Raw genomic sequence first — 18,429 nt, forward strand, 5'->3', positions numbered from 1 at the left:
AGTGTACAGTACAGATTGTTTAAATATTAATTTTTTCTTAAAGTCTTTGCTAGACTTTAAGAAATAATGAATATAGAAATCTTAATGAGATTTGTTACTTTTTGTTGGATAGATTGTGAATATTAGATAAAAACTTGACTTAAATATGTTGGTTGTGGAGATAAAGGATTTTACCTGGAAAGGTTTAATAGTCTGAGCATGTTGATTTCCCCCGGGAATATATTTATGGAAGATTTCCCGTCTATCAAGTGAAGAAGCTCTAGAGTGTTTCCGGTCAACCTTCCGCCCTTTTCGTTCCTTCTCCGCCTTACGCTCCTTCCTCTCCGCCTGCTCCGGACTAGAGGAGGAGGTTGGGGCGGAGTCTGTATCTGTTCCACTAAACTCCGTGGTATCAGCACTGCTGGTGGAGAATCCATCCTTGCTCTGGGATTGATCTAACCAACCAGACAAAATAATCTCCAGGTTTAAACAATGACTGGATCTCTGCCAGGAGTTATTATCACACCCTAGTATCCAGTATCGATGGATACCCACGGAATGTCAATATTTGCGAGAAAAACACGGAGTGAGACGACCACGCCCGGACCCCGCCAAGTTTTATCTCTTCAGCTCAGATTATTTTCAGATTTTTTCACACGTTCTTTGTGAGGTTTAAGTTTCATTGTGAATATAAGAATGGTTAATTGAGGGTGAGTCTGTATAAACAAATACGAAGTAAAAACTAATTAATTCACAAATAGATATGAGTAAAACCGTCGAACAGACAGAAGATGAGGGTGGTGGGGGGCGGGGGGGGGGGGGAGAAAAAATAAAAGCTTGGTTAAGCAAAATAATTCAAATAATTTCAACGATTTTGACTGTAACTATAAAAGATCTGACTCAAATTTTTTAATCCTTAGTATGTAAGCCTGTGATATTTCAAATTAGAATATTTGATTTAACAAAAATTGTAGTTTGAAATATAAAAGGTCTACGACATTGGGTTGTAAAGAGATGGGCATTTGAAAATCAGAGTTTATGACAATTGACTCAATTCCATTCCAATTATAATTTTGGTTTAAATATGCGACATTTTTATAAACAAAACAATTTAAGTTTGGCAAGTTTGAAAAAGAGTAGAATCATCTGCGTGCAAGGTTGCATGATCTATAGCTTTTACGCTCAATCATTCTCATTTCTCATCCATGGCGCCGAAATATTTGACCAAAAATGCGGGAATGTCGAGTTTAATTTGCGTCAAAAACGCGGGAAATATTTGAAAAATATCTAACTATTTAAAGATCGTGTCTAACCCTCTAGACATGTTTATTTATCCCTTGAAGCCGGAGTATATTTATCAAACTCTGCATTAATTGGGTGTGCGTGCCAGGATGCATTAATTAATTGATTACGCCGTGATGATTGATTGATTGATTAGATGTTTGGCATATTGGAAGATTGTATTTTGTTCTTTTCCTGGTGTTACAGAGCCTTTAGATTGATAAATTCCTTTAGTTGACATAACATTATAATTATTATGAACATGGTATGCCCCTGAATCTGAACTATTGCTGGCCCGATCTGACCCTTCAGCTAGTATCCCTGAATCCTCGTCATCGTTCAAATCACTGAAACAGACACATATTTCAATATGTTTTCTTAAAATTTCAAAATTACGATATCTTCCTCATTGTTACTAAGATAAGGAACTAAAGAGGTACCGTTGTGAATCGGGCATACTCTTTTAAAAAAAAAATATCTGAATGAGTTAATTAGATTTACTATAAAAATTTCCAAACAAAAAAATAGATGCAAATTCAAACTTTTTAGGCTGAATAGAAAGGTTTTAGGTATTTTTATGGAATTTTATGCTTTTAAAATCTTTCTTTCAAACCCAATGCAGTAAATGTGGAATACCCCAAGTTTACATTTCAACACTGTTTCATACAGGTTTGTATGTTGTGTACATTTTACATTCTAAAAAATAGTTTAGGGGTAAAATATGCCTGCACTGCAGACCTGCATTATGCACTATGCAAATATTAGAGAAAATTTCTGCGAACCTGAGAAGGAGAAAAATTAGATTTTCAATCCGTCGGAATATTTGTGTATACATTTATGGAAACTAATGTATTCTTCAAAGTTACAGATGTACAGGAATAAGAAGAAAGGAGAATGTGTTAGGAGAAAAGTGACGTGAAAGAATTGTATCAAGGTGGAAATAGGAATGTTGTAGAGGATATGAAATCCCCAAAAGAGGATTATGAAATCCGCAAATCAGTTGTGTCGGACCCTAGAACCGGAGAAGACCTTCTCAACTTCCTCTCCATTTATACACTCTTTATTTAATATGAATTTATATCTAGAAGCAATAAATGTGCTTCTAAAGTGGTGACCCCAGACAACAAAAGAACCATGGCCGAAAACACAGCCTCCTGGTCAGAAACAACTCAAGAATTGGACGAGGATGACAATCTCAAGCTTAAACTTTTTATCCACGAGTTCACTATTCCTTCGTCATATAATCAGCTACTCCTGGAGCTAATAAGACACTGGCCAGCCTTACACAAGGTTGATCATGACGTGGGGAGGGGGCAGATCAGAAATTCACAAACAACTAGTTGTGAATAATATCATCACCAGAATGTATCAGGAAGGAATGTATCAGGAAGGATTGTTTCTTAAAGGAATGTATAATGAAGGAATGTATCTTGAAGGAGTTTATCAGGAAGGAATGTATCAGGAAGGAATCTATCTTGAAGGAATGTATCTTGAAGGAATGTATCTTTAAGGAATGTATCAGGAAGAAATTTATCTTGGAGGAATGTATCAGGAAGGAATGTATCATTAATAAATGTATGAGGAAGGCATTTATCATGAAGGAATCTATCTTGAAGGAATGTATCTTGAAGGAATGTATCTTTAAGGAATGTATCAGGAAGAAATTTATCTTGAAGGAATGTATCAGGAAGAAATTTATCTTGAAGGAATGTATGAGGAAGGAATGTATCGTGAATGAATGTATCAGGAAGAAATGTATCTTGATGGAATGTATCAGTAAGGAATGTATCATCAATAAATGTATGAGGAAGAAATGTATCTTGAAGCAATGTATATCAGTAAGGAATGTATCATTAAATGTATGAGGAAGGAATGTATCTTGAATGAATGTATCAGGAAGAAATGTATCTTGATGGAATGTATCAGTAAGGAATGTATCATCAATAAATTTATGAGGAAGAAATGTATCTTGAAGGAATGTATCAGGAAGGAATCTATCTTGAAGGAATGTATCTTGAAGGAATGTATCTTGGAGGAATGTATCAGGAAGAAATTTATCTTGAATGAATGTATGAGGAAGAAATGTATCTTGAATGAATGTATTAGAAAAGACTGGATATAGTACAGATAAAAGAAGAGCAGCTAAAAGAACTGTGAATAAAGCAGCGTGACGATGAATTCTCTTTTTTTATCAAATAAATCTTATTTATTCTTCTTTTATTTATTTATCAGAACCACCCCCCCCCCTCCCCGAACTCACTGTAATATCTTATTTTATGGCATATAACTGTTTATATAACATGAAATAAATATATATTATTTGAATTGTATTGAAGCTGTATTATGGAGAACATGAACCATGTGTTAACTAAAATGTAAATCCTAAAACTAGATTTGGATTTAAAACATATTTTACGTACATCTAAATGGTCACATATCATACTTATTTTCCAGGCCATATGTTAGAATAGATAAGCTTTCAAAGAGTCAATACATCAAAAGATCAAGAATATTTTTACTATCTTCGACGTATTTTATCATGGAAATTGTCACTAAAAATTTAAGAAAGTCCCATTTAGTAGAATTAATGACAATGCCGTTATTTGACGGTGTTTATACAGGGTGTCCCACGAAACATGACAATAGCAAGACGACTTGAAAGTCGTCTTTGGTATTTGAATTTCTTTGTGACATTTAGTCTTCTATAGAGCCCGAAATTTAAAAGAGTATCGTTCAACAAAACCCTTGAGTATCCTTTTTGGGGTCTTAACATTTTGTAGATTTTGATTTGAGAGATTCGAAAAAAATGGAGAATATGAAGAAACAAATATTTCATAACAAGAATATTGATATCCACAAAACTGCCTAATCCCATTCGTAAAACCCGGGTTTTAAAACTAGTTTTCATAATGATACCCTGTCTTAAGTTTTGGGCTCAGTTGTAATTTGTCCTAGATTCGATGTACTTTTATAGTCATAATTTTTATTTAAGTTGCGTTAATTTACGTATGCCATTCAGTACAACTTGCACATTTAAACTTTGTCTAGTCAAATTCTTACCTCAGTTTTATTTGCATTGATTAATTTGTTTCATTAAGTACAATATGCAGTATACATTGTTGATACTATAGTACGCATTTAGTGTTATCACGCATAAACAAAGTGATAAATTAGCAACAATCCAGAGGATAAAAGGCCATGCGTACGACACAGATGGAGCTGTTTGCACCTTTTCTCAAGACCTCAAAATTTATACCTGCCTGCATATCAATATATATATTATCTTTGAGTAAAAGTGGATAGGACGCGGAGGAAATATAGACGAGACGGAGTAAATATGGACAAGAGGGAGGAAATATGGACAAGAGGGAGTAAATATAGACAAGACGGAGTAAAGATGGACAAGAGGGAGGAAATATAGACGAGACGGAGTAAATATGGACAAGAGGGAGGAAATATGGACAAGAGGGAGGAAATATGGACAAGAGGGAGGAACTATAGACAAGACGGAGTAAAGATGGACAAGAGGGAGGAAATATATACAAGAGGGAGGAAATATAGACAAGACGGAGTAAAGATGGACAAGACGGAGTAAAGATGGACAAGAGGGAGGAAATATAGACAAGAGGGAGGAAATATAGACAAGACGGAGTAAAGATAGACAAGACGGAGTAAATATGGACAAGAAGGAGTAAAAATGAATAGGGCGGAGCAAATATGGACAAGACGGAGTTAGGATGAACAAGACGGAGTATAGATGGATAGGATGGAGCAAAGATGGACAAGAAGGAGTAAAAATGGATAGGGCGGAGCAAATATGGACAAGACGGAGTTAGGATGAACAAGACGGAGTATAGATGGATAGGATGGAGCAAAGATGGACATGACAGAGTAAAGATGGACAGTCGGAGTAAATATGAACAGGGCGGAGTAAAGATGGGCATGATGAAGTAAAGATGTATATCATGGAGTAAAGATGAGCAAAGCGGAGTAAAGATGGACAGGACGGAGTAAACATGGAAAGAACGGAGTAAACATGGAAAGAACGGAGTACACATGGACAGGACGGAGTAAATATGGAAAGAACGGAGTAAATATGGAAAGGACGGAGTAAATATGGAAAGGACGGAGTAAACATGGATATGACGGAGTAAACATGGAAAGAACGGAGTAAACATGGAAAGAACAGAGTAAATATGGAAAGGACGGAGTTAACATGGATAGAACGGAGTAAATATGGAAAGGACGGAGTAAACATGGATAGAACGGAGTAAACATGGATAGAACGGAGTAAATATGGATAGAATGGAGTAAAGAGATTGAAACGACCTTGTTATAAAGAAGACAACCAAGTATATTTAGAGCTAACAATAAAGTAAAAATTGTAAATGGGCGCGGTTCAGAATGCAAATAGTGTAAAGAACTCCGGGATTCACAATGGATTTAGAGCTTAGCAGACCCCACACAGAGCTGTGTAAATATTTAAAATTAAATCTGTAAATAAGTTCATGTTTCAATTTCTTTGGGAAATAAAACCAAGAAATTTGCAACAAAAAGATGGATTCAAACAAAAACTTGAAAAATACATCTTGTCAGAATAGTAATTTTCAGAATTGATTGATGTGGATTAAAATTAGAGAATATAAAATTGAGAGTTAATACTAAAACTTTTCATTTATAAAAGATAAAAAATTATCAAATAATAAAACATTTAATAACGAAACCACATTTTAAAATATAAAATGTGTAATTGAATTAAAGAATTTGGTTTTGAAAATCATATTTTCTGGTTTTACTGACACCTGTGGGATTTTTTTTCGAGCGTCCTAAGAAATTAACGATTTCAATTGATTTCTTTTAAAAGGATACTTTGTTGTTTCGTACGAGAAAAGTTAAGATGCAAATCTTAATTTATTCCTGAAACAAATTGTAACTTTTCTCAATTTGATAGCATTCCTTGGACACCCCGTAGGTTTGCATGCTAATCTTAACAGATTATGTTCAAGAGAAAGTTTGGTTTTAAGATGTGATAAATTGATTAAGCTTGTGGTTTCAGGTCAACAACAAATTGGCAGATTTTCATAATTTATCAGGATATATACATCTGCTCACCAGTACATACATTAGGATGTACATTGTATGTAGCGTAGCTGTACAGTGTACATAACATCTAAAAAATTGCATCACGCTCATATCTCTTTTTAATAATATAAAAATACATTTCTTTTTGTTTTTCTTGTAATTGTTAAATTAAATGTTTGTTTTGTTTTTTGAAGTATTAATCATGTCTCCTATGCATGCACAGATATTTGCACGGAAATGACAAGAATTGCAAACTAATTACTAGTGCACAGTCAACTCAGTTGGACACCTTACTGTGCACTATAACTGATTAAAGATTAAAGAAAAGATAGATAGATAGATAAATGGATATAAATATAAATAGATAGGTAGAATGAAATGTAGAAGATAAATAGATGAATGGATAGAAAGATAGATACATTTAAAGATATAAAGATAGATAACTGAATAGATAAATAGATAAATAAAAGATAGAAAGACAGGTAACTAGATAGATAAATAGAAAAGAATAGCCAGACACGGTTCAGTGAAAAAGAGTGAATGAAAATTTAAAAAAACCTAAAAAACATGGAAAGAGGAAAAGGGGGAAAAAAATGCAGAAGGAAGGAGGAAAAGATGAAAGAACAGGGAAAGGGGGAGGGGTTTGCAAGATCTGATAAAGATCTAGTGCAGAAATCCCGGAAGCCGGAACCTAAACCCTGAGTAAGGATGAATAGAGTTGTTAAACCACACCCCGGAGAACATCTAGGGTTCTTTAATCCTTATCATTTGTATCTAGACCAATAAACGTGGGAAACCAGTAGTTGAAGATAGATATAGAGATAAATGGTTATAAACTTGGAAAGGATGAGAATGGAACGGTTTTAAACTGAGTAAGGATATGATAATGGAATGGTTATAAACTTGGAAAGGATGAGAATGGAATAGTTATATACTGAGTAAGGATGAGAATGGAATGGTTATAAACTGAGTAAGGATAAGAATGGAAAGGCTATAAACTGAGTTAGGATGAGAATGGAATGGTTATAAACTGAGTAAGTATGATAATGGAATGGTTATAAGCTGAGTAGGGATGAGAATGGAATGGTTATAGACTGAGTAAGGATGAGAATGGAATGGTTATATACTGAGTAGAGATGAGAATGGAATGGTTGTAAACTGAGTAGGGATGAGAACGGAATGGTAAGAAACTGATTAGGGATGAGAATGGAATGGTTATAATCTGAGTAAGGATGAGAATGGAATGGTTATAAATTGAGTAAGGATGAGAATGGAATGGTTATAAACTGAGTAGGGATGAGAATGGAAAGGTTATAAACTGAGTAAGGATGAGAATGGAATGATTATAAACTGAGTAAAGATGAGAATGGAAAGGTTATAAACTGAGTAAGGGTGAGAATGGAATGGTTAAAAACTGAGTAAAGATGAGAATGGAAAGGTTATAATCTGAGTAAGGATGAGAATGGAATGGTTATAAACTGAGTAAAGATGAGAATGGAAAGGTTATAAACTGAGTAAGGATGAGAATGGAATGGTTATAAACTGAGTAAAGAGGAGAATGGAAAGGTTATAAAATGAGTAAGGATGAGAATGGAATGGTTATAAACTGAGTAAAGATGAGAATGGAAAGGTTATAAACTGAGTAAAGAGGAGAATGGAAAGGTTATAAAATGAGTAAGGATGAGAATGTAAAGGTTATAAACTGAGTAAGGATAAGGATGAATCAGAATAATGCCTTTGATCTGAGCCACCAAGAGTGTGTATGACTAGATTCGTAAATCAACTCGACTTATCAACGCACTGCAAGACCATATGCACAATAAATTATTTATGCAAAAAAACAGAGTGTCCAAGAAATGTTTGCTTCAAGTTTTGTGACGCAGAAGCCTAGCTCATATATAGTTTAAAATATTAATTCCGCTGTACAGAAAAAGTTAAACTAAATTGTGAATGCTTCAGGCCTTCACAATCCATTGATATACAACGGACATAAATACGCAGATCCGAAGTGCAGCGTGCGTACATCGTTTGCGCGCTCAGCTTTCAATTAGGATTACGATCAAATACGTCATTAATTATACACATTCGATATTGAAACTCATTCAGTCTTGATTTTTATTTTAGATATGTTGGTTTGGGAGATCAGATGATTTAAATCAACATTAATAGGGTAAAAAATACTTGTAGCTATATAAACGGGACGACTCAAAGTAATGCTAAAGTATTTTTCTAATAACTCAATAATTCTGGAAACAAGCTCATTGTAGTTTTAAAATTTAAATGTCTTAGACTACAAAAAAGCATAAGTTGTATAGTAATGTAAAACCAAAAGACAAGGGGTTGCGACACTTCAAAGTCGACCAAGTCTAGAAAAATTGATGCAAATTTTAATAGTTCTCTGTATTTCTAGTTGTATACTCCCTTTACAGGTTGCAAATATCCAAATATCCTAGATCTAAGTGTGTAAGCTTATCCTTGTATACCTAGAACTATAAAGATCAAAGGTTCAGAGTTTTCAAAGTTTACATATTCTATTGAATCAAACTAGGTTCAAGTTCTGTATACATCGTGGATATTAAATATATGACTGGAATCCCGGGTCAAATATTACTGTTATTAAAAATGAAAGTTTGCACCAAGAATTTTACATTACAATTTTACAACTTGGTTTAAAATTGTCCCATGTTTCTTGTTATTCCATGAACAGGGGAGGCTTATGATATTTTCCGGGGGGGGGGGGATAATTGAATGAATTTCTTAAATCTATTTTTTAAAATTAAATTTAAGGACTAGAAATTGCCTGCACTCTCTTCTTGCGCTCCTAATTTTTCCAGGGGGGAACGTCCCCCCAATTTTCCAGGAGGGGGGAAGTCCCCCCTCCGTTGGTTATGTTAATCGGATAGCTATAAATATATATAGACTGAAAAGACTGCTATTGTTTCTAGATTGGAATGCTGGCATGACAATAAAAAAAATGTGAACGCTTCATGGAAACTTTCGAGGTTGCATTTGTTAAATTGTGTTGATGAATTTTAATTAAGAAAGAAACTCTTGATATAAAATTCAGAAATTAATGTATTAAAGGGGAAACGGGACGAATTGCTAAGAATACGTAATTAAGAAATGAAAAGAGGATTAAAGTTTGATTAAATATTAATGAGAAATTAATGGGTATTGAGTTTATATTGCTATTGATAATTGATAACTAAAGAATAGATAAAAATGAATTGAATTAAAAAAACTTATTGTAAGTTAATAATAATAAAATAATCATAAAATCATTGATGACGGAATTACGCAATACGGAAACCAAATTATCTTACAAGATATATAAAAAAAAACCTATGCACAATTTTCAAAGGAAACCACGTAAATTCAAAATCAATAAAATGAATGAATGCAATTTAAAAACTAATGCATTTAAAGGTTAAATACAAAATTATAAACTCTCAGGGTCATTTATTTTGAATGAACAAATATATGTTTACTTAGTTTTTGCAGGAAAAACTTCAAAAAAGCTACAATTAAGCCTGCGGCCTTTTCAAGGGCATTACATTTTTATTCTCAAATTTTGTTCAAAATAAGTTTTTGTTTCGAGCGTGCGAAGGGAGGGAGACCGTAGATTTTGAACAATCAACTTTGTATTTCTAATCATCAAAGAAAGAATAAGAATTGAAAGAATAAGTGCGAAACAACGCAAAGATTTGGCAACATTTAATTCTTCTAGGGCTAACACTGGCAGGGTTTCGCAAATAAAAATTTCGCAACCTTTGAATCACGGTTTTCAAATTAGGTAAAGAAGGATTAAATGCAGAAGCGTTGAAATTACTAAATAAGGATCAAGGAGTGGCAAAATGCGAGCCTGGTAAAGGTTACAAATGGAGCCATTTTCAGGAATTGAAAATTGGATTTTTATGTGAAATTTTAAATTTTCCAGAATCGAATTATGTCGGCGCTACTTTTAATGAATAATGATGATTTCTGGGTTCAGAAGTAGACCACACCTTCGAGCTAGCTTCATGAGTCCTATTTAACAACAAAAAACACTTTAAACAAATAGGGGTTGGGGAGGGGGGCGGGGGCTAGGACTCACCTTGTAAATAGAGTATGAACTGTAGCTTGAATGTTTAATGTATTTCCTTCCTTCTCCTCATCCTCATCCTCATCCTCGTCTACTCTCAGCCTCTCAGATCTTCCTCCAACCCTGCCCTCCATCCCTAATCTATCCATGCTGCCAAGAAGGACGTCCTCGTACCGAAGGACGTCCTGGTCTCCACGGATGTCCTCAAAAATTGGCTCCGACGTGTCGTGATTTGATTTGGACACGGTTAGTTTCGGCATCATTTTCAAATATTTCATAGAGACAGATTTGATCCGCTTCCTGATAGAGCTGTAAGGGGTACCTAGAGCTAAGTTCAGGGTGGAACCATTCTTTCCTGGAGAGTAATCGCCCCGGGTTTTTACAAGAGCGAAGGGTGAGGGGGTGAGGAGGGAGAACTGACTGTCAGATCGGACGAGTAGATCCTGTTCAAGTGACGAGGGACCAGAGCTGTACTCTGGACGAGTTAGGTTAGTGCTAATACCGTCTATACTCGACACCTGCAGGGGGGAGTCGTCATCATTCTCGAAGAAATTTGATCGTCCCTGAGTTAAGCTCCCGTAACCGTATCGTCTATGTGGTGTGAACTGCGAGGCGGAGGGTGGACGATACTGAGCCAGATATTCGTCCGGCTCCACCCTCACACAATCTCCGTCCACAATATCTAGAGTTGTAAACCCACTTTTCTGAATCATTTCACTTTTATTGTTTAATCTATTTAACCTGTCTGCAAACCCACCCGGAGTCCTTTCTCCAAAAGACGAATTCTTTCTAGATTCACTAGGACGACCAGGGGACATACTGCCGTGTCTTGGACTACAGTTTCTCATCCCTCTTTTTGAGTATCGGTCCTGACGGGACGAATTTATCTGGGTCATATTCACCCCTTGACGTGGAACATACACCCGAGATGATTCCGAGTTAGTGCGTGAGACATCAATCCTGTTTCGCGCCATTTGTCTTCGGTTCAAGTTTTCAATCCTGGCGCGACGGTTTCGCTCATGTAGAGATATCAACCTTTCGTCCAGGATTCGTCCATCGTAAAATCTTGCGTCTTGGTTGGTTCGTCCCTGACTCTGAGTGCAGGGCTCCATACCTGAAATATTATAAATTATTTAAATTGTGGAAAATTTGCAAGGATGTGAATTGACTTATGGAGTTGTGCAGGTTGTAAATGAATTAAGATAATGCATAAATCTAGGATGATTTGTTCTTTTTACTCAAAGTAATGCTAAAGTATTTTTCTAATAACTCAATAATTCTGGAAACAAGCTCATTGTAGTTTTAAAATTTAAATGTCTTAGACTACAAAAAAGCATAAGTTGTATAGTAATGTAAAACCAAAAGACAAGGGGTTGCGACACTTCAAAGTCGACCAAGTCTAGAAAAATTGATGCAAATTTTAATAGTTCTCTGTATTTCTAGTTGTATACTCCCTTTACAGGTTGCAAATATCCAAATATCCTAGATCTAAGTGTGTAAGCTTATCCTTGTATACCTAGAACTATAAAGATCAAAGGTTCAGAGTTTTCAAAGTTTACATATTCTATTGAATCAAACTAGGTTCAAGTTCTGTATACATCGTGGATATTAAATATATGACTGGAATCCCGGGTCAAATATTACTGTTATTAAAAATGAAAGTTTGCACCAAGAATTTTACATTACAATTTTACAACTTGGTTTAAAATTGTCCCATGTTTCTTGTTATTCCATGAACAGGGGAGGCTTATGATATTTTCCGGGGGGGGGGGGATAATTGAATGAATTTCTTAAATCTATTTTTTAAAATTAAATTTAAGGACTAGAAATTGCCTGCACTCTCTTCTTGCGCTCCTAATTTTTCCAGGGGGGAACGTCCCCCCAATTTTCCAGGAGGGGGGAAGTCCCCCCTCCCCCCTAACCGCCTCTCTCCCTGTATTGTGTAAAAACTAGGATAATATCGACCTCGTGCACTAATATTTTTACTCAACCCATATTATGCAGTTGGAGAAAGGCATAACGTGCAAAATTAGTCTGACCGAGGCGAGGTGGGTTCTCACTTTTTATGAATTCATTTACAGGGTGTTTCACGAAAAATGACATTTGAGAGCTAGACGACTGGTAGCTCGTATTTCATCATCATTAATTTCTCAATCTAAAATCAACCTATTTTTGTACGTAAAGTTCTTGAATAAATACCAGTCCTGGGATTTCAAAAATGTCATCTGCCTTTATTCGGTTTCAAAATAACCATGGATACGAAGAACTTTGTTTAGATAGAGACAATATTGGGTTTAAATTTAAATATAAACAATGACAATCATCATGAACCGTTTCGCCTCTCTCAGATACAGATATAAAAACATCTTTTTGATCTAATAGTTGGGGACAAGTGAATAATTGTGTAGTTCATTTCATTTTCTTCTAGCTATGCATTCATGTCCTTAAGACCAAATCTTAAGCACTAAAAACAAAGGATTCTTATTAGTAGGTAGCTCTCTTTGCACTCATTTATGTTGATTCGGCGTCTAAAACTTATTGATCCTCTTAGGGATCGGAGCCCTTTCTGAAAGGGCCCTGCTCCACAGCTGATAAAAAAGGGACAACTCCGCATTCTGCATGCTGCGGTGCACACTAATTGCGATACTTTCATAAGGAAAGGAGAAAAAAGCTAAACATTTCAAATTGTTAACTATGCCTCGTACCATTTTTTTTTTAATTCTAAATTTTTTATTTTTTATTTTGATTCGGCGTTTAGATTTTCGTGAACATCTCCTTAAAAGAAGAGAGAAAAGTATTTTTTTATTGTTAATATTCCCGCAAATATCCTTCACACCAACCATTGATTGATTGATTGAATGATTTAATATTCGAAATATTTGAAAATATTTGACTGTTTTTCAGTAATGGTTTAAAGCTTGCATGATGGTCTGGTCAGAGGGTTCCGTTAACCTACACTGATTGATCTTCAGTGTTAAACTTAAACCAATCAGTGTAAATCTTTGCAAACACTTTTTTGGTCCTTATACTCACCCCCAAATATATCATGAAAATATGTGAGGCAAGGAAAAGTAGGGGGGGGGGGGATATTTTTGACTATCTTACAATTTACAAGCAATTTGTTTCTATTGTTCTCAAACAAAATTTGCAAGAATTATCAATAATACATGATTGATGCAGATTGCAGATTGTACATATATAAAACAAATGTTCACAAAAATTCTTTATCTAGTCGATTAAATATTCATCCATTTATCCATCCCAATATTCACATATACAGCCTTCCATTCATCCTATTATTCATCCCCTCATCTATTAATCTATTTATCTCATTCATCAGATCAACTTTTCATCTGTGTACCCTATTCAAATGTTCAATATTATTTTTTACTATGATTTTCTTCGTAAAAAATAATTGTTTATTGATAGAGTAAATGAGAATTATGTCAATTATTAACAATAAAATTTCCTTAGACACTGATTCTGAATTGTTGTTTTAAGCAAATCTAATAACATTTCTGAGATATATCCTTCAACTTTTATAGATTAATCATGTGGATAATCTCATTAAATATGCTATTAATAAACTTGGTGTATTGATTATTAACATTTAGAGACATAATTAGCGTAAAGGAATTGAGTCTTTTTCACAAACTCTGCTTTTCTAAATCCTATATCTTTGGATTCCAATGTCGTAGACCTTAGATATTTCAAACTATGAATTCTGTTAGATCAAATATAAGTTTGAAATATCAAAGTTTACGACATTGGATTCAAAAGATATAGGGATTATAAAATCAGAGTTTGTGGCAAAAACTCAATTCCTTTATTACGTTTGTGAACCAAGCTTTACCTGGAAACTAAGTTTTTCATATTGGAGTCAACCTAATTAACAATTACACCCTTTAAAACGAGCTCAGAACATTCCTGTGGATCTACCAAGTTTTCCAATCAAAATTTTAGGCAAATCGTTCCAGAAGCTCATTAGTTATGATTGGACATACAAATAAACAGACAAACAGAGATTACTACTTTTTATGTAAAGATTCTGTGATTTAAAAATAAATCAATTTAGTCAGGGTCGGGGTGGGGTGGGGGGAAGGTAATCTATTCCCAACCTATGAAGTGTATTATACTGTTTAAGTAGCTGTGTATTGTTTGTATTAGTAATTAACCTTGAGTTGAGAACTAGAACAAGAAATAAGAAGAAGAGAACTAGCTAAAAACCATCCTGGAGAACTCAAAGAACATTAAGAATACTGTTCTCATAAATTTATTGATAGATCGACTGCATAATACATTAAGAAGCAGTGAAGAAGTTTTATAAAACATTTCCGTTGGTTTAGAACTTAATAATTAACTCATAGTTCACTTAACAATCTTCTATCTTATTGTCTTACTTTGTACAAAATGGCCGACGGCTTAATTTGCTTAAATATCTTAATTGTATAATAATTCTGACTTCTTGTCAAATATGTTCATCAAATTTTCCTCAAAAGGGAATCTCAATTCTATTAATATGCAAGGTTTGGTTTAGGTTTAGGGCCAGGTTCAGGGTTAGGTTTAGGATTAGATTCAGGTTCAAGTTTAGGTTTAGGTTTAGGGTTATGATTAGGATAACATTTAGGTTTAGATTCAGTTTCAGGGTTAGGTTTAGGTCTATATTAAGATTCAATTTAAAATCTAGGTTTAGATTTAGGTTGAGGTTTAGGTTTTGGTTTTGTAGGTTTAGGTTTAGGTTTAGGTTTAGGTTTAAGTTTAGGTTCAGGTTAGGGTTTATGTAGGTTTAGGTTTTGTAGGTTTAGGTTCAGGTTAGGGTTTATGTAGGTTTAGGTTCAGGTTTGGGTTTATGTAGGTTTAGGGTCAGGTTTAAGTTTAGGTTCAGGTTAGGGTTTATGTAGGTTTAGGTTCAGGTTAGGGTTTATGTAGGTTTAGGTTCAGGTTTGGGTTTATGTAGGTTTAGGTTCAGGTTTGGGTTTATGTAGATTCATGTTTAGTTTCAGGTTCAGGTTCAGGTAGGGTGTTTACGTAGGCTCAGGCTTAGGTTCTCAGGGTGTTCGTGGATACAGTGATTTACTTTTCAGGTTCAATGTCAGCTTAAACTCTGCAATAGACCGAGAACAATATAAATATCTAAGTTTGTCTGCAGGACGGATACCAGAGATGACTCTGATAAGGCGTATTGTTCACGTACAAAAGTATGCGTCAATTAGCATAATACAGATGCGTACGCTCAGCGTAATGTCTAAACTTTGCCCTTGTTTTGCGTAAATCTTTATCTTCGCTTTTTTAGTGCGCAATTTCTAACCACAAACAGCACGTATCTGTTTCTTACGCGAATAAAATGTTTTAAGTTGGATTATGATTTTTTGTTAAATCATAAAGCTTGATTAGTTGTTTTTTACACTTAAAAATGTTAAATTGTACATGAAAAAAGGCAGATGCGTAAACATAATAATAGACTTCCTTTTGCGTTTGTAGAGCGTAACTGCATAATGTATATCATATTCATGCCTACAGCAAAAACAACTGTATATGCCAAAACTAAATGTAAATAAAACTATTTAATTCGGCGCAAAATCTTGATGGTTGTAAATAAACATGATTTTCTTAACGTACTAATTATTTTTTGAACTCAGAATTCGCAATGCCTGGAGCCCATTCTCAGGGACTTTCGATGGATTTACAAAGCTTAAGTTTATCTTCCCTAGTGTTAATAATTTATCTCAAGTATTATTTGTTTTCAGATTTTAAAGTGTCTGCTTTTGAATATTCAAGTTTGTTTATTATTCAAGACAGAACTGTTTACGTTCTTGGTTTTTTTATTATCATTGATGACAATAAAACTGTTATTTTAACAATTATGATGCGGTAGTTTTTGCATTGAAGTTGAGATGATAAAAACATGAGGAAATACAGGTGAAAAGTGATAAAAAAACATTGATTAAGGATAATTACTGCAATTTAGATTCATTATTTGTGACAGATCACAATCTAATTATCAAAAGTTACACGCCGTCACCTACATTCGAGCTGTGCGATAATTTTGTAAATAACTCTGTAAAATATAAAAAATATTATGACTGCCAACCATTTTAAGGGTTTAAATAAAGCTTAGCAATCCATCATTTTTAAAATAATTGAAAAAAACTCAAAATTTCATGGATATTTTGATAACATTGCTGGAAATAAAAAATTAAAAAAAAACATTTTTTCCAGCTGTACAATTTGGACACAGTCGGTTCAGCCGTTTTTACGACTATTGGATACAAACAGGCAATGGTTTCAACTGTTATATCTCAAAATAAGCATGAAATTATCCTTAGAGACAATTTGTAATAAAAGAACAAATGATGATGAGAAATCTATATTTATGGGATCTCGGATATTAGTTTAATAATTTTGTGTAAGATTTTTCTTAGCATTGGTTAGAAAGATTTTGACGCGGCAAAAGATGAAAATGATTGAACAGGAAGAGCGCGGAGAAAATTAAAATTACTCATGGGAACAAATATTGGGTGGTGGATTGGCAACTGAAACACCTCTAGTCTCTAAACACCTTGAGGGCTTTTTCAAATATTTAGGACTAAATTCATGGGGCTTGGCACCCTTCTTGCAGGTTTAATGTCAGAAATACTTTTTTTTGGACAGATTTGACATTTTTTTGCGATTTTTTTGTAATCCGGCCAGATAGGACACAAGTCATGCTGAGTTGTGTCCTAATTTCTAAAAAATTAATTTCTGAGCAGTGAGGGGACAAGAGGAGACATGGTAGAATGATATTCTAATTCTAACAGAAATTGTATTTAAAGAGTAAAAAGGTTCTATTAACACTTTCTCTAGTTTATATTTTAGTTTTGAATGTGTGTGAGTTGGTTTAGCAAGAGTTGGATTCTACGAAGGCGTATGTAGCGATGTAGCGTGTAATCTAGCGGTCCTTTGATTCATACAGCGTATACTGAAATAATACAGGGGTGAGAGATGGATGGACAGGGTTGGGTTGACAGGTTAGGAGTGGGTTGGGAGTGAATTGGGAGGTTAGGAGTGGGTTTGGAGGTTAGGAGTGGGTTCGGAGTTTTGGAGTGGGTTGGGGGGTTTGGAGTAGACTGGGAGGTTAGAAGTGGGTTGGAAGGTTAGGGTTGGGTTCAGAGGTTTATAGTAAGTTGGGAGATTCGGATTGAATTGGGAAATTATATGTGAGTTGGAAGGTTTGGATTGGATTGTGAGGTTTGAAAAAGGGTTGGGAGGTTTGGAGTGATTTGGGAGGATTGGAGGAAAGAGAGGGTCATGAGGTTTGGAGTAGTTTGGGAGAATTAAAGGAAGCAGAGAATTGGAAGAATTCGAGAAAAGAGAGAGATGGGAGAATTGGGAGAGTTGGATAAAAGAGAGGGCTGGGAGAATTTAATAAAGCAGAAGGTTTGGAGAATCTCCCTTCCTTCCTGAAATGCTATAGGAGCCCCTGAGTTCTAGGTGTACTGAATATTATGATCTATTTCTAAGGATTGTACTCTCATCTTCCTGCTCCATATACCAGGAATACCACGGGGTTCGGCACATCCATTCAACATTACGAGAATTACGAGTTAAATCAACCTGTATTGGTACTTGCAAGTTACAGATTTGAGATGTCCCAATTTTCCCAGACTGTATTGGTACTTGCAGTTACAGATTTGAGATGTCCCAAATTTCCCAGACTGTATTGGTACTTGCAGTTACAGATTTGAGATGTCTCAATTTTCCCAGATACTCCAGATACGGTATTTATCCAAAACATTAATTAGTATATGTGTATATATGAAGCAAGAAGAAGATACGATACTAAAAACTTTTAATAGTTGTTGATAAATTCTTCATATATAATAAACTAGCTTGAGAACCCAGCGTTGCCCAGGGTACTCAAAGTGACTCCTGCCGTTTACCCGAGCTTGGTCGTAAATTATTTTTCCCTATAAAAGTCAACCCACTCAACTTAGAATCTCAAAACCAAGATAAGAACATTCCCATGG

The 18,429-nt window shown here is 34.7% G+C and overlaps 1 protein-coding gene across 2 annotated transcripts in view; it reads right to left on the reverse strand.

The window, feature by feature from the left end:
• Positions 1-18,429, reverse strand: part of LOC111699094 (uncharacterized) — a 48,146-nt gene that overhangs the window by 16,841 nt on the left and 12,876 nt on the right. For both annotated transcript variants that reach the window (XM_023469664.1, XM_023469663.1), the window contains 4 exons: positions 10,436-11,537; positions 1,534-1,607; positions 1,456-1,488; positions 175-434 (listed from right to left, as the gene is read on the reverse strand). In XM_023469664.1, the coding sequence (XP_023325432.1) occupies positions 175-434; positions 1,456-1,488; positions 1,534-1,607; positions 10,436-11,535 (1,467 nt within the window). In that variant the 5' untranslated portion in view covers positions 11,536-11,537. The remainder of the gene's footprint in view (positions 1-174; positions 435-1,455; positions 1,489-1,533; positions 1,608-10,435; positions 11,538-18,429) is intronic.

The sequence above is a fragment of the Eurytemora carolleeae genome, unplaced genomic scaffold, assembly GCF_000591075.1.
Source record: "Eurytemora carolleeae unplaced genomic scaffold, Eaff_2.0 scaffold215, whole genome shotgun sequence".
NCBI classification, from domain to species: domain Eukaryota; kingdom Metazoa; phylum Arthropoda; class Copepoda; order Calanoida; family Temoridae; genus Eurytemora; species Eurytemora carolleeae.